The sequence below is a fragment of the Oncorhynchus masou genome, chromosome 24 (assembly GCF_036934945.1).
Source record: "Oncorhynchus masou masou isolate Uvic2021 chromosome 24, UVic_Omas_1.1, whole genome shotgun sequence".
NCBI lineage: Eukaryota > Metazoa > Chordata > Actinopteri > Salmoniformes > Salmonidae > Oncorhynchus > Oncorhynchus masou.
Window position 1 is genome coordinate 17,573,615 of NC_088235.1, and position 15,744 is coordinate 17,589,358.

Below are 15,744 nucleotides of genomic sequence, written 5' to 3' on the forward strand. Positions count from 1 at the left end.
CAGACTAACCCTCTAAAAGATCAGCAGCAGACTCCATCACCATCCTCTGACCAGCATTCTCCACTCAAGACATTAACTGACCATTAAAGAACATATCCGATGTAAACAAATTGAGTGGTCATGTGATAATGAACTAGAATGTATCGGCCTGAAAGTTACACTTTCTCCCCAAATGTCTTTTACCCTCATTGGAATGTATAGGCCACCTTCCACCAAAAGTGTGTTTTTTGATCAGTTTAATACCATGCTTATGGAATGTGATTTTGGGAAAGAGGTCATCTTAATGGGAGATTTTAACATTAACTATGAAGACAAGTGTTGTAGGAAAACCCTCAAACGGATCACTAATACCTTTGACCTTACACAGCTAGTTAAAGGGCCAACCAGGGTGACTTGTTGCTCTAAAACACAGATTGATTTGGTGTTCAGTAATAAACCAGAGAGAGTGACTAAATCATTCAATATGGTTACTGGGCTGTCTGATCATAATCTGACACTTATAGCCAGAAAGCTGTCTAAGAGCAGGTTTAACCTCTCTACTGTTAGAAAGCCAGATCAACTCAGAATACCTAAGGGTGAATTAAACTATTTTGAAAAAGCAATTAAGGGAATAAACTGGAATGATCTCTTGTCCTATACAGACGTGGAAGCTGATAGTTTATTGTCCAGACTACAATAAATGGCTTCCTAAAGAAAATCAAATCCAAACCTGGCCAAAAGAGCACTCTTCCTTGGCTAAATGGAGAAATCTGGAAATTGATGAAAGAACGAGATTATGCTCTAAAAATAGCCCGAAATCTAAATTAGAGCATGACAGACGTAGGTTTACCATGTTGAGAAATAAGGTGATGAAAGAAATCAGACAGGCCAAGGCAAACTTTTTTATTAACATAATTGGTGAAGCAAAGGGAAATTCTAAATTGATATGGGAGAATCTAAAAAAAAAAAAGTTAACAGGGAAAGACCATAGTAACACTGCAAAAAGACTAGAAATCATGGTGAATAACAATCTAACACAGGATGCAGTCGAAATAGCAATAGCCTTCAATTCCTACTTTATTGACTCTGTCAGGGCACTGACACAGAACCCCTCCACCGGTTTCTTGGGCTCAGTGCTAGTGAATGACACTCAACCTGTCTTCATCATAAGGGAGGTTTCTGAGTCAAAGGTGAACAAGGTGATTAGCTCACTAAAGAACTCTAAAGCCAAAGATGTGTTTGGGATGGACTCTACCTTTCTTAAAAACTACAAAGAGTCACTCATTGGCCCCATTACTAAGGTCACCAACACATCTATTGGTCTCGGTGTGTTTCCAAGGGTATGGAAGTCGGCCATAATAATGACCATCTTTAAATCAGGCGACCCTGCTGTCGTGAGTAACTACAGGCCCATTAGTATACTACCTGTGGTGTCAAAGGTTGTTGAAAAGTGTGTAGCAGAACAACTGATTGCCCACCTCAACAACAGCCCCTTCACATTACACTCCATGCAGTTTGGCTTCAGAGCGAAACACTCCACAGAAACGGCCAACTGCTTTCTTCTGGAAAATGTGAAGTCCAAGATGGACAAAGGGGGTGCTTTTGGGGCTGTGTTTCTGGACCTAAGGAAGGCTTTTGATACTGTTAACCATGAGATTCTCATCACAAAATTGTCAAAGTTCAACTTTTCCCCTGATGCCTTGAGATGGATGAAATCATACCTTGAAGGCAGAACTCAGTGTGTCAGAGTGAGCAATGAGCTGTCGCCCTATCGTAGCTATGATGTGGGCGTGCCCCAAGGGTCAATACTGGGGCCCCTCCTGTTCAGCCTGTACATTAATGATCTGCCTTCTGTCTGTACTGGGTCTGAAGTTCAAATGTATGCAGATGATACAGTGATATATGTGCATGCAAAGAGCAAACAACAAGCTGCACAAGAACTCACTACTGTAATGGTCCAGGTTACAAAGTGGCTCAGTGACTCGTGTTTGCATCTCAATGTGAAAAAAACTGTTTGCATGTACTTCACGAAGAGGGCAACAGATGCTACTGAGCCAGATGTCTGTGTGTCAGGGGAGAAGCTCCAGGTGGTATCCGATGTTAAGTACGTTGGCATCATACTTGATTCCAACCTCTCTTTTAAAAAGCATGTGAAAAAGGTAATTCAAATAACTAAATTCAACCTAGCTAATTTCCGATTTATATGAAATTGTTTGACTACAGAGGTAGCAAAACTGTACTTCAACTCTATGATACTCCCCCACTTAACATACTGCTTGACTAGTTGGGCCCAAGCTTGATGTACAACATTAAAACCTATTCAGTCTGTCTACAAACAGGCTCTCAAAGTGCTTGATAGGAGGCCCAATAGCCATCATCATTGTCACATCCTTAGAAAATCTTGTGCAATACACCGACGCATGTCTTGTATTTAAGATCCTTAATGGCCTGGCTCCCCCTCCACTCAATATTTTTGTTAAACAGAAAACCCAGACATATGGCAGCAGATCCACAAGGTCTGCCATGAGAGGTGACTGTATAGTTCCCCTAAGGAAAAGCACCTTTAGTAAATCTGCATTCTCTGTGAGAGCTTCCCATGTCTGGAATACACTGCCATCAGACACACATAACTGCACCACATATCACACTTTCACAAAATGCTTGAAGACATGGCTAAAGGTCAATCAGATTTGTGAACATGGTCCCTAGCTGTGTGTTGCCGCTTTCCATGTTGTCTGTTGTCTGTAGCTTGTGAGGTGTGGAAACACTTTGTTGCTTTTATGAATTTTGTCTTGCTGCTTTTTGCTCTATGTTGCTCTGTCTGTATGCTACGTCTTGCTAGTCCTATGTTGCTATGTCTTGCTTGTTCTATGTTGCTATTGTATATATTGTAATTGTTTTTAATAACCTGCCCAGGGACTGCGGTTGAAAATTAGCCGGCTGGCTAAAACCGGCACTTTTACTGAAACGTTGATTTAATGTGCACTGTCCCTGTAAAAATAAAAATAAACTCAAACTCAAACCGTCTCCATCTTCAGAAGATGCATCTTCCAAAGACCTGGCCTCTACTGGTTGACCTGTCATGATATATTGCTTGTTTGATTTTTGCTCTTGAAGCACTTCGAGATTCTATGAAAAGCGCTATAGAAATGTAATTTATTATTTGTATTTATATAGGCCTAACCTTTTAGTTCAGGACTATGCTTTTTAATCTGTGGGTTGTTATTGGGTGTTTGGTCATCATGAGTTCACTGTGACTTCGCTGTAACACACTTCTCTATGGTGCCTCTTCCTCAGTACTATGACACCATCGAGGATGCCCTGGGAGGTGTTCAGGAGGCCCACTTTGACGGCCTCATATTCGTACACTCTGGGGTCTACACTGATGAGTGGATTTACATCGAATCGCCCATCACAATGATAGGAGCTGGTACGTATTAATCTGTTCATTGTTTTCTGTACCGTACACCGTCTGTTCTCCGTCTATCTACTACAGGTCGACCGATTATGATTATTGGAAGACCAAAAAAAAGCCGATACCCGATTAATCGGCTGATTTCTATAAAAAAAAAAAAAAAAATGCTTATTAAGTTGCATATTTTTTTATTTGTAATAATGACAATTTCAACAATACTGTATGAACACTTATTTTAACTTAATATAACACATCAATAAAATCTATTTAGCCTCAAATAATGAGACATGTTCAATTTGGTTTAAATAATGCAAAAACAATGTTGGAGAAGAAAGTAAAAGTGCATTATGTGCCATGTAAAAAAGCTAATGTTTAAGTTCCTTGCTCAGAACATGAGAGCATGTGAAAGCGGGTGGTTCCTTTTAACATGAGTCGTCAATATTCCCAGGTAATAAGTTTTAGGTTTTAGTTATTATAGGAATTATAGGACTATTTCTCTCTACCATTTGTATTTCATATACCTTTGACTATTGGATGTTCTTATAGGCACTTTAGTATTGCCAGTGTAACAGTATAGCTTCCGTCCCTTTCCTCGCCCCTACCTGTGCTCGAACCAGGAACACATCGACAACAGCCACCCTCGAGCATCGTTACCCATCGCTCCACAAAAGCCGCAGCTTTTGGGGAACAACTACTTCGAGGTCTCCAAGCGAGTGACGTCACCGATTTGAAACGCTATTAGCGCGCACCCCGCTAACTTGCTAGCCATTTCACTTCGGTTACACCAGCCTAATCTCGGGAGTTGTTAGACTTGAAGTCATAAACAGCTCAATGCTTGAAGCACAGCGAAGAGCTGCTGACAAACGCACAAAAGTGCTGTTTGAATGAATGCGTACGAGCCTGCTGCTGCCTAACACCGCTCAGACTGCTCTAACAAATATCAAATCATAGACTTAATTATAACATAATAACACACAGAAATACGAGCCTTAGGTCATTAATATGGTCAAATCCGGAAACTACACTGCTCAACAAAAATAAAGGGAACACTTAAACAACACAATGTAACTCCAGGTCAATCACACTTCTGTGAAACCAACTGTCCACTTAGGAAGCAACACTGATTGACAATAAATTTCACATGCTGTTGTGGAAATTATAGGCAATTAGCAAGACACCCCCAATAAAGGAGTGGTTCTGCAGGTGGTGACCATCATTTAAATTTACATTTAAGTCATTTGGCAGACGCTCTTATCCAGAGCGACTTACAAATTGGTGAATTCACCTTATGACATCCAGTGGAACAGCCACTTTACAATAGTGCATCTAAATCATTTAAGGGGGGGTGAGAAGGATTACTTTATCCTATCCTAGGTATTCCTTAAAGAGGTGGGGTTTCAGGTGTCTCCGGAAGGTGGTGATTGACTCCGCTGTCCTGGCGTCGTGAGGGAGTTTGTTCCACCATTGGGACCACTTCTCAGTTCCTATGCTTCCTGGCTGATGTTTTGGTCACTTTTGAATGCTGGCGGTGCTTTCACTCTAGTGGTAGCATGAGACGGAGTCTACAACCCACACAAGTGGCTCAGGTAGTGCAGCTCATCCAGGATGGCACATCAATGCGAGCTGTGGCAAGAAGGTTTGCTGTGTCTGTCACCGTAGTGTCCAGAGCCTGGAGGCGCTACCAGGAGACATGCCAGTACATCAGGAGACGTGGAGGAGGCCGTAGGAGGGCAACAACCCAGCAGCAGGACCGCTACCTCTGCCTTTGTGCAAGGAGGAGCAGAAGGAGCACTGCCAGAGCCCTGCAAAATGACCTCCAGCAGGCCACAAATGTGCATGTCTGCTCAAACGGTCAGAAACAGACTCCATGAGGGTGTTATGAGGGCCCGACGTCCACAGGTGGGGGTTGTGCTTACAGCCCAACACCGTTTGCCAGAGAACACCAAGATTGGCAAATTCGCCACTGGTGCCCTGTGCTCTTCACAGATGAAAGCAGGTTCACACTGAGCATGTGACAGACTTGACAGTCTGGAGACGCTGTGGAGAACGTTCTGCTGCCTGCAACATCCTCCAGCATGACCGGTATGGCGGTGGGTCAGTCATGGTGTGGGGTGACATTTCTTTGGGGGTCCGCACAGCCCTCCATGTGCTCGCCAAAGGTAGCCTGACTGCCATTAGGTACCGAGGTGAGATCCTCAGGCCCCTTGTGAGACCATATGCTAGTGCGGTTGGCCCTGGGTTCCTCCTAATGCAAGACGCTGCTAGACCTCATGTGGCTGGAGTGTGTCAGCAGTTCCTGCAAGAGGAAGGCATTGATGCTATGGACTGCCCCGCCCGTTCCCCAGACCTGAATCCAATTGAGCACATCTGGGACATCATGTCTCGCTCCATCCACCAACGCCACGTTGCACCACAGACTGTCCAGGAGTTGGCAGATGCTTTAGTCCAGGTCTGGGAGGAGATCCCTCAGGAGACCATCCGCCACCTCATCAGGAGCATGCCCAGACGTTGTATGGAGGTCATACAGGCACGTGGAGGCCACACACTGAGCCTCATTTTGACTTGTTTAACCAGTTTGATTTAGGCGGTGCTATTTTAGTTTTTGGATGAAAAACGTTCCCGTTTTAAACAAGAGATTTTGTCACGAAAAGATGCTCGACTATGCATATAATTGACAGCTTTGGAAAGAAGACACTCTGCCGTTTCCAAAACTGCAAAGATATTGTCTGTGAGTGCCACAGAACTGATGTTACAGGCGAAACCCAGATAAAAATCCAAACAGGAAGTGCCGCATTTTTTGAAACCGCCTCATGCCAATGACTCCTTATATGGCTGTGAATGAGCTAAGAATGAGCTTACGTTTTCCACGTTTTCCCCAAGGTGTCTACAGCATTGTGACGGCATGTGGTCACATGGTGTCTCCCGCAGAAAACCTTGCGTAAAATACTGAGGTAGCCATTTTTCCAATCGCTTCTTATGAGAAACCAACTGCCTCGACGGATATATTATCGAATATATTTGTTAACACCTTGAGGATGGATCCTAAACAACGTTTGCCGTGTTTCTGTCGATATTATGTAGCTAATTTTGAAAAAAGTTTGGCGTTGTAGCATTTTTCGGTCGATTTCTCAGCCAAGCATGGTCAAGAAACGGGAGCTTTTTCGCCTACACAAATAATATTTTTGGAAAAAAGGAACATTTGCTATCTGACTGGGAGTCTCCTGAGTGAAAGCATCCGAAGTTCTTCAAAGGTAAATGATTTAATTTGGTTGCTTTTCTTATTTTTGTGAAAATGTTGCCTGCTGCCAGCAGAGCCTAGCATAGCATTATGCCATGATAAACTTACACAAATGCTTGTCTAGTGTTGGCTGTAACGCATATTTTGAAAATCTGAGATGACAGTGTTAACAAAAGGCTAAGCTTGTGTTTGAATATATTTATTTCATTTCATTTGCGATTTTCATGAATAGGAAAAGTTTATAGGGGTATTTATGTCCGTTGCGTTATGCTAATGCCTTTGAGGCTATGATTACGCTCCCGGATACGGGTTTCAGCCTGTTGTGTGGTTTTCCACTTTCATTTTGAGTGTGACTCCAAATCCAGACCTCCATGGTTTGATCAATTTGATTTCCATTGATCATTTTTGTGTGATTTTGTTGTCAGCACATTCAACTATGTAAAGAAAAAAGTATTTAATAAGAAGATTTCATTCATTCAGATCTAGGATGTGTTATTTTAGTGTTCCCTTTATTTTTTTGAGCAGTGTATAATTTCGATAACAAAACGTTTATTTTTTCAGTGAAATACGGAACCGTTCTGTATTTTATCTAACGGGTGGCATCCCTAAGTCTACATATTGCTGTTACATTGTACAATCTTCAATGTTATAATTTTATGTACAATTCTGGCAAATTAATTTTGGTCTTTTGTTAGGAATAAATGGTCTTCACACAGTTCGCAACGAGCCAGGTGGCCCAAACTGCTGCATATACCCTGACTCCGTTACACAGAACGCAAGAGAAGTGACACAGTTTCCCTAGTTAAAAGAAATTAATGCTAGCAGGCAATATTAACTAAATATGCAGGTTAAAAAATATATACTTGCGTATTGATTTTAAAGAAAGGCATTGATGTTTATGGTTAGGTACATTTGTGCAACGACAGTGCTTTTTTTGCGAATGTGCTTGTTAAATCATCACACGTTTGGCAAAGGAGGCTGTGATTCGATGACTGAATTGCCTAGTTCAATAAAGGTGTGTAAAAAAAAAAAAAAAAGTGTCCAAAAATACCAATTTGTTATGAAAACTTGAAATCGGCCATTCCGACTCATCGGCCGACCTCTACTATCTACCCACTTGACCTTGCAACATGGTTCATTGACTATCTTTGCTGGACACCTGTAGCCCAGTGTTGTCTTTTGCCCTGCCCTATTAAACCCCAATGCTGTGTTTTTTCAACAGCATCTGGTAAAGTAGCAGACAAAGTGATCATTGAGAACACCAGAGACTCAACGTTTGTCTTCATGGAGGGCTCAGAGGATGCATACGTTGGCTACATGACCATCAAGGTGAGGTCTTATCCATGACTTAGATAATATGGGCCTAGCTGACTGTTGGTGTATGCCTGGACTCAACAGTGGTCCAAATCATATTGACTCTGTATAGTGGTCCTCATCATGTTGTCATATTCACCCTGTACAGTGGTCCTCAACATATTGTCATATTGCCTCTGTACTGTGGTCCTCATATTGTCATATTGGCTCTCGTCAGTGGTCCTCATCATGTTGTCATATTCACTCTGTACATTGGTCCTCATCATGTTGTCATTCACTCTGTACAGTGGACCTCATCATATTGGCTCTGTACTGTGGTCCTCATATTGTCATATTCACTCTGTACTGTGGTCCTATCATATTGTCATATTGGCTATGTATAGTGGTCCTCATCATATTGTCATATTGACTCTGTACTGTGGTCCTCATGATATTGTCAGTGGCTCTGTACAGTGGTCCTCATGTCATATTGGCTCTGTACTGTGGTCTCCATGGTATTGTCATATTGGCTCTGTACGGTGGTCTTCATCATGTCATATTGGCTCTGTACGGTGGTCTTCATGTCATATTCACTCTGTACAGTGGTCCTCATGTTGTCATATTGACTCTGTATAGTGGGCCTCATCGTCATATTGACTCTGTATAATGGGCCTCATCGTCATATTGGCTCTGTACAGTGGTCCTCATCATATTGTCATATTCACTCTGTACAGTGGTTCTCATCATATTGACTCTGTACGGTGGTCCTCATCATATTGTCATATTCACTCTGTACAGTGGTTCTCATCATATTGACTCTGTACAGTGGTCCTCATCATATTGACTCTGAACGGTGGTCCTCAACACATTGTCATATTGGCTTGGTACGGTGGTCCTCGTCCTATTGACTCTGTGCGGTGGTCCTCCTCCTATTGGCTCTATATAGTGGTCCTCATCATGTTGTCATATTGGCTCTGTACAGTGGTCCTCATCATGTTGTCATATTGGCTCTGTACAGTGGTCCTCATCATGTTGTCATATTGGCTCTGTACAGTGGTCCTCATCATGTTGTCTTATTGGCTCTGTACGGTGGTCCTCGTTCTACTGCCTCTGTACAGTGGTCCTCATCATATTGGCTCTGTACAGTGATCCTCGTCCTATTGACTCTGTACGGTGGTCCTCATCATATTGTGACATATTGACTCTGTACGGTGGTCCTCATAATCAAATCAAATGTATTAGTCACATGCACTGAATACAACGGGTGTAGACTACAGTGAAATGCTTACTTACGAGCACTTAACCAATAATGCAGTTTCAAAACAATACTGATAAGAATAAGAGATGAAAGTAACAAGTAATTAAAGAGCAGCAGTAAAATAACAATAGCGAGACTTTCTACAAGGGGGTATTGATAGAGTCAATGTGCGGGGGCACCGGTTAGTTGAGGTAGTATGTCCATGTATGTACAGTTATTAAAGTGACTTAAGCATAGATGACAACAGAGAGTAGCAGTGGTGTGGAGAGGGGGAGGGTGCAATACAAATAGTCCAGGAAGCCATTTGACTAGATGTTCAGGAGTCTTATGGCTTGGGGTAGAAGCTTTTGAGAAGCCTCTTGGACCGAGACGTGGAGCTCCGGTACCGCTTGCCATGTGGTAGCAGAGAGAACAGTCTGACTGGGGTGGCTGGAGTCTGACAATCTTTAGGGCCTTCCTTTGACACCACCTGGTATAGAGGTCTTGGATGGCAGGAAGCTTGGCCCCAGTGACGTACTGGGCCATACGCACTACCCTCTGTACTGCCTTGCGGTCTGAGGCCAAGCAGTTGCCATACCAGGCAGTGATGCAACAGTCAGGATGCTCTTGATGGTGCAGCTGTAAAACCCTTTGAGGATCTGATGACCCAGGCCAAATCTTTTCAGTCTCCTGAGGGGGAATAGGTTTTGTCATGCGCTCTTCATGACTGTCTTGGTGTGCTTGGACCATGATAGTTTGTTGGTGGTGTGGAGATCAAGGAACTTGAAGCTCTCCACTGAAGCCCCATCGATGAGAATCGGGGCATGCTCGGTCCTCTTTTTCCTGTAGTCCACAATCATCTCCTTTGTCTTGATCACGTTGTGGGCGAGGTTGCTGTCTTGGCACCACACTACCAGGTCTCTGACCTTCCTATAGGCTGTCTCGTTGTTGTCGGTGATCAGGCCTACCACTGTTGTGTCATCGGCAAATATAATGATGGTGTTGGAGTCGTACCTGGCCGTGTTGTCATGAGTGAATAGGGAGCACAGGAGGGGACTGAGCACCCACCCCTGAGGGGCCCCTGTGTTGAGGATCAGCGTGGCGGATGTGTTGTTACCTATCCTTGCCACCTGGGGGCGGTCATATTGACTCTGTATAATGGGCCTCATCGTCATATTGACAGTGGGCCTCATCGTCATATTGACAGTGGGCCTCATCGTCATATTGACTCTGGACAGTGGGCCTCATCGTCATATTGACTCTGGACAGTGGGCCTCATCGTCATATTGACAGTGGGCCTCATCGTCATATTGACTCTGTACAGTGGGCCTCATCGTCATATTGACTTTGTACAGTGGGCCTCATCGTCATATTGACTTTGTACAGTGGGCTTCATCGTCATATTGGCTCTGTACAATGGGCCTCATCGTCATATTGGCTCTGTACAGTGGTCCTCATCATGTTGTCATATTCACTCTGTATGGTGGGCCTCATCGTCATATTCACTCCGTATGGTGGGCCTCATAGTCATATTCACTCCGTATGGTGGGCCTCATTGTCATATTGGCTCTGTATAGTGGGCCTCATCTTCATATTGGCTCTGTACAGTGGTCCTCATCACGTTGTCATATTGACTCTGTATAGTGGGCCTCATCATCAAATTAAATCAAATTTTATTTGTCACATACACATGGTTAGCAGATGTTAATGCGAGTGTAGCGAAATGCTTGTGCTTCTAGTTCCGACAATGCAGTAATAACCAACAAGTAATCTAACTAACAATTCCTAAACTACTGTCTTATACACAGTGTAAGGGGATAAAGAATATGTACATAAGGATATATGAATGAGTGATGGTACAGAGCAGCATAGGCAAGATACAGTAGATGGTATCGAGTACAATATATACATATGAGATGAGTATGTAAACAAAGTGGCATAGTTAAAGTGGCTAGTGATACATGTATTACATAAGGATGCAGTCGATGATATAGAGTACAGTATATACGTATGCATATGAGATGAATAATGTAGGGTAAGTAACATTATATAAGGTAGCATTGTTTAAAGTGGCTAGTGATATATTTACATCATTTCCCATCAATTCCCATTATTAAAGTGGCTGGAGTTGAGTCAGTGTCAGTGTGTTGGCAGCAGCCACTCAATGTTAGTGGTGGCTGTTTAACAGTCTGATGGCCTTGAGATAGAAGCTGTTTTTCAGTCTCTCGGTCCCAGCTTTGATGTACCTGTACTGACCTCGCCTTCTGGATGATAGCGGGGTGAACAGGCAGTGGCTCGGGTGGTTGATGTCCTTGATGATCTTTATGGCCTTCCTGTAACATCGGGTGGTGTAGGTGTCCTGGAGGGCAGGTAGTTTGCCCCCGGTGATGCGTTGTGCAGACCTCACTACCCTCTGGAGAGCCTTGCGGTTGAGGGCGGAGCAGTTGCCGTACCAGGCTGTGATACAGCCCGCCAGGATGCTCTCGATTGTGCATCTGTAGAAGTTTGTGAGTGCTTTTGGTGACAAGCCGAATTTTTTCAGCCTCCTGAGGTTGAAGAGGCGCTGCTGCGCCTTCTTCACGATGCTGTCTGTGTGAGTGGACCAATTCAGTTTGTCTGTGATGTGTATGCCGAGGAACTTAACTTGCTACTCTCTCCACTACTGTTCCATCGATGTGGATAGGGGGGTGTTCTCTCTGCTGTTTCCTGAAGTCCACAATCATCTCCTTAGTTTTGTTGACGTTGAGTGTGAGGTTATTTTCCTGATACCACACTCCGAAGGCCCTCACCTCCTCCCTGTAGGCCGTCTCGTCGTTGTTGGTAATCAAGCCTACCACTGTTGTGTCGTCCGCAAACTTGATGATTGAGTTGGAGGCGTGCGTGGCCACGCAGTTGTGGGTGAACAGGGAGTACAGGAGAGGGCTCAGAACGCACCCTTGTGGGGCCCCAGTGTTGAGGATCAGCGGGAGGAGATGTTGTTACCTACCCTCACCACCTGGGGCGACCCGTCAGGAAGTCCAGTACCCAGTTGCACAGGGCGGGGTCGAGACCCAGGGTCTCGAGTTTGATGACGAGCTTGGAGGGTACTATGGTGTTGAATGCCGAGCTGTAGTCGATGAACAGCATTCTCACATAGGTATTCCTCTTGTCCAGATGGGTTAGGGCAGTGTGCAGTGTGGTTGAGATTGCATCGTCTGTGGACCTATTTGAGCGGTAAGCAAATTGGAGTGGGTCTAGGGTGTCAGGTAGGGTCGAGGTGATATGGTCCTTGACTAGTCTCTCAAAGCACTTCATGATGACGGAAGTGAGTGCTACGGGGCGGTAGTCGTTTAGCTCAGTTACCTTAGCTTTCTTGGGAACAGGAACAATGGTGGCCCACTTGAAGCATGTGGGAACAGCAGACTGGTATAGGGATTGATTGAATATGTCCGTAAACACACCAGCCAGCTGGTCTGTGCATGCTCTGAGGGCGCAGCTGGGGATGTCGTCTGGGCCTGCAGCCTTGCGAGGGTTAACACGTTTAAATGTTTTACTCACCTCGGCTGCAGTGAAGGAGAGAACGCATTTTTCCGTTGCAGGCAGTGTCAGTGGCACTGTATTGTCCTCAAAGCGGGCAAAAAAGTTATTTAGTCTGCCTGGGAGCAAGACATCCTGGTCCGTGACTGGGCTGGATTTCTTCCTGTAATCCGTGATTGACTGTAGACCCTGCCACATGCCTCTTGTGTCTGAGCCGTTGAATTGGGATTCTACTTTGTCTCTGTACTGACGCTTAGTTTGTTTGATAGCCTTACGGAGGGAATAGCTGCACTGTTTGTATTCAGTCATGTTACCAGACACCTTGCCCTGATTGAAAGCAGTGGTTCGCGCTTTCAGTTTCACGCGAATGCTGCCATCAATCCACGGTTTCTGGTTAGGGAATGTTTTAATCGTTGCTATGGGAACGACATCTTCAACGCACGTTCTAATGAACTCGCACACCGAATCAGCGTATTCGTCAATGTTGTTATCTGATGCAATACGAAACATGTCCCAGTCCACGTGATGGAAGCAGTCTTGGAGTGTGGAGTCAGCTTGGTCGGACCAGCGTTGGACAGACCTCAGCGTGGGAGCTTCTTTTTTTAGCTTTTGTCTGTAGGCAGGTATCAGCAAAATGGAGTCGTGGTCAGCTTTTCCGAAAGGGGGGCTGGGCAGGGCCTTATATGCGTCGCGGAAGTTAGAGTAACAGTGATCCAAGGTTTTTCCGCCCCTGGTTGCGCAATCGATATGCTGATAAAATTTAGGGAGTCTTGTTTTCAGATTAGTCTTGTTAAAATCCCCAGCAACAATGAATGCAGCCTCCGGATAAATGTTTTCCAGTTTGCAAAGAGTTAAATAAAGTTCGTTCAGAGCCATCGATGTGTCTGCTTGGGGTGGGATATATACGGCTGTGATTATAATCGAAGAGAATTCTCTTGGTAGATAATGCGGTCTACATTTGATTGTGAGGAATTCTAAATCAGGTGAACAGAAGGATTTGAGTTCCTGTATGCTTCTTTCATCGCACCATGCCTCGTTAGCCATAAGGCATACACCCCCACCCCTCTTCTTACCAGAAAGGTGTTTGTTTCTGTCGGCGCGATGCGTGGAGAAACCCGTTGGCTGCACCGCTTTGGATAGTGTCTCTCCAGTGAGCCATGTTTCCATGAAGCACAGAACGTTACAGTCTCTGATGTCCCTCTGGAATGCTACCCTTGCTCGGATTTCATCAACCTTGTTGTCAAGAGACTGGACATTGGCAAGAAGAATGCTAAGAAGTGGGGCACGATGTGCCCGTCTCCGTAGTCTGACCAGAAGACCGCCACGTTTCCCTTTTTTTCGGAGTCGTTTTTTTGGGTCGCTGCATGCGATCCATTCCGTTGTCCTGTTTGTAAGGCAGAACACAGGATCCGCGTCGCGAAAAACATATTCTTGGTCGTACTGATGGTGAGTTGACGCTGATCTTATATACAGTAGTTCTTCTCGACTGTATGTAATGAAACCTAAGATGACCTGGGTTACTAATGTAAGAAATAACACGTAAAAAAAACAAAAAACTGCATAGTTTCCTAGGAACGCGAAGCGAGGCGGCCATCTCTGGCATATTGACTCTGTATAGTGGGTCTCATCATATTGTCATATTTACTCTGTATAGTAGGTCTCATCATATTGTCATAATGACTCTGTATAGTGGGCCTCATCGTCATATTGGCTCTGTATAGTGGGCCTCATCTTCATATTGGCTCTGTACAGTGGTCCTCATCACGTTGTCATATTGACTCTGTACATTGGGTCACATCATATTGTCATATTGACTCTGTATAGTGGGTCTCATCATATTGTCATATTGACTCTGTATAGTGGGCCTCATTGTCATATTGACTCTACTGTGGTCCTCATCATATTGTCATATTGGCTCTGTACAGTGGTCCTCATATTGTCATATTGACTCTGTACAGTGGTCCTCGTCATATTGTCATATTGACTCTGTACTGTTGTCCTCGTCATATTGACTCTGTACTGTTGTCCTCATCACATTGTCATATTGACTCCGTACTGTGGTCCTCATCATATTGTCTCTGTACTGTGGTCCTTATCATATTGTCATATTGACTCTGTACAGTGGTCCTCATCATATTGACTCTGTACAGTGGACCTCATCATATTGTCATATTGACTCTGTACAGTGGACCTCATCATATTGTCATATTGACTCTGTACAGTGGTCCTCATCATACGAAGGGAACTGTTGACATGATATCAGTTGTGGATGTTAGTCATATGTTATGAATGACTCCTATCTTAGTCCTATATAATAAACTAACTCCCTTATGTTTGTCTGCCTCTCTTAGTTTAATCCCGATGATAAGTCTGCCCAGCACCACAATGCCCACCACTGTCTGGAGATTACAGTCAACTGCAGTCCCATCATTGACCACTGTATCATACGCAGCACTTGCACAGGTACCTTACAACACAATGTCTCCATCTCTCCACAGACCTACCGGCCTTTCACGAAGCATAGTTTTAGCATCTCAGACCTACCGTCCTTTCACGAAGCATAGTTTTAGCATCTCAGACCTACCGGCCTTTCACTAAGCATAGTTTTAGCATCTCAGCCCTACCGGCCTTTCACTAAGCACAGTTTTAGCATCTCAGACCTACCGGCCTTTCACTAAGCATAGTTTTAGCATCTCAGACCTACCGTCCTTTCACTAAGCACAGTTTTAGCATCTCAGCCCTACCGGCCTTTCACGAAGCATAGTTTTAGCATCTCAGACCTACCGTCCTTTCACTAAGCATAGTTTTAGCATCTCAGACCTACCGTCCTTTCACGAAGCATAGTTTTAGCATCTCAGACCTACCGTCCTTTCACTAAGCATAGTTTTAGCATCTCAGACCTACCGTCCTTTCACTAAGCATAGTTTTAGCATCTCAGCCCTACCGTCCTTTCACTAAGCACAGTTTTAGCATCTCAGCCCTACCGGCCTTTCACGAAGCATAGTTTTAGCATCTCAGACCTACCGTCCTTTCACGAAGCATAGTTTTAGCATCTCAGACCTACCG

The 15,744-nt window shown here is 44.2% G+C and overlaps 1 protein-coding gene across 3 annotated transcripts in view; it reads left to right on the forward strand.

Moving 5' to 3' along the window:
* LOC135511867 (F-box only protein 11-like) overlaps positions 1-15,744 on the forward strand; it is a 56,057-nt gene that overhangs the window by 22,387 nt on the left and 17,926 nt on the right. For all 3 annotated transcript variants that reach the window (XR_010451329.1, XM_064933368.1, XM_064933369.1), the window contains exons 7-9: positions 3,277-3,409; positions 7,855-7,961; positions 15,030-15,141. Coding sequence is in view for 2 of the 3 variants with exons in the window: in XM_064933368.1 (XP_064789440.1) it covers positions 3,277-3,409; positions 7,855-7,961; positions 15,030-15,141 (352 nt within the window). In the remaining variant the exon portion in view is untranslated. The remainder of the gene's footprint in view (positions 1-3,276; positions 3,410-7,854; positions 7,962-15,029; positions 15,142-15,744) is intronic.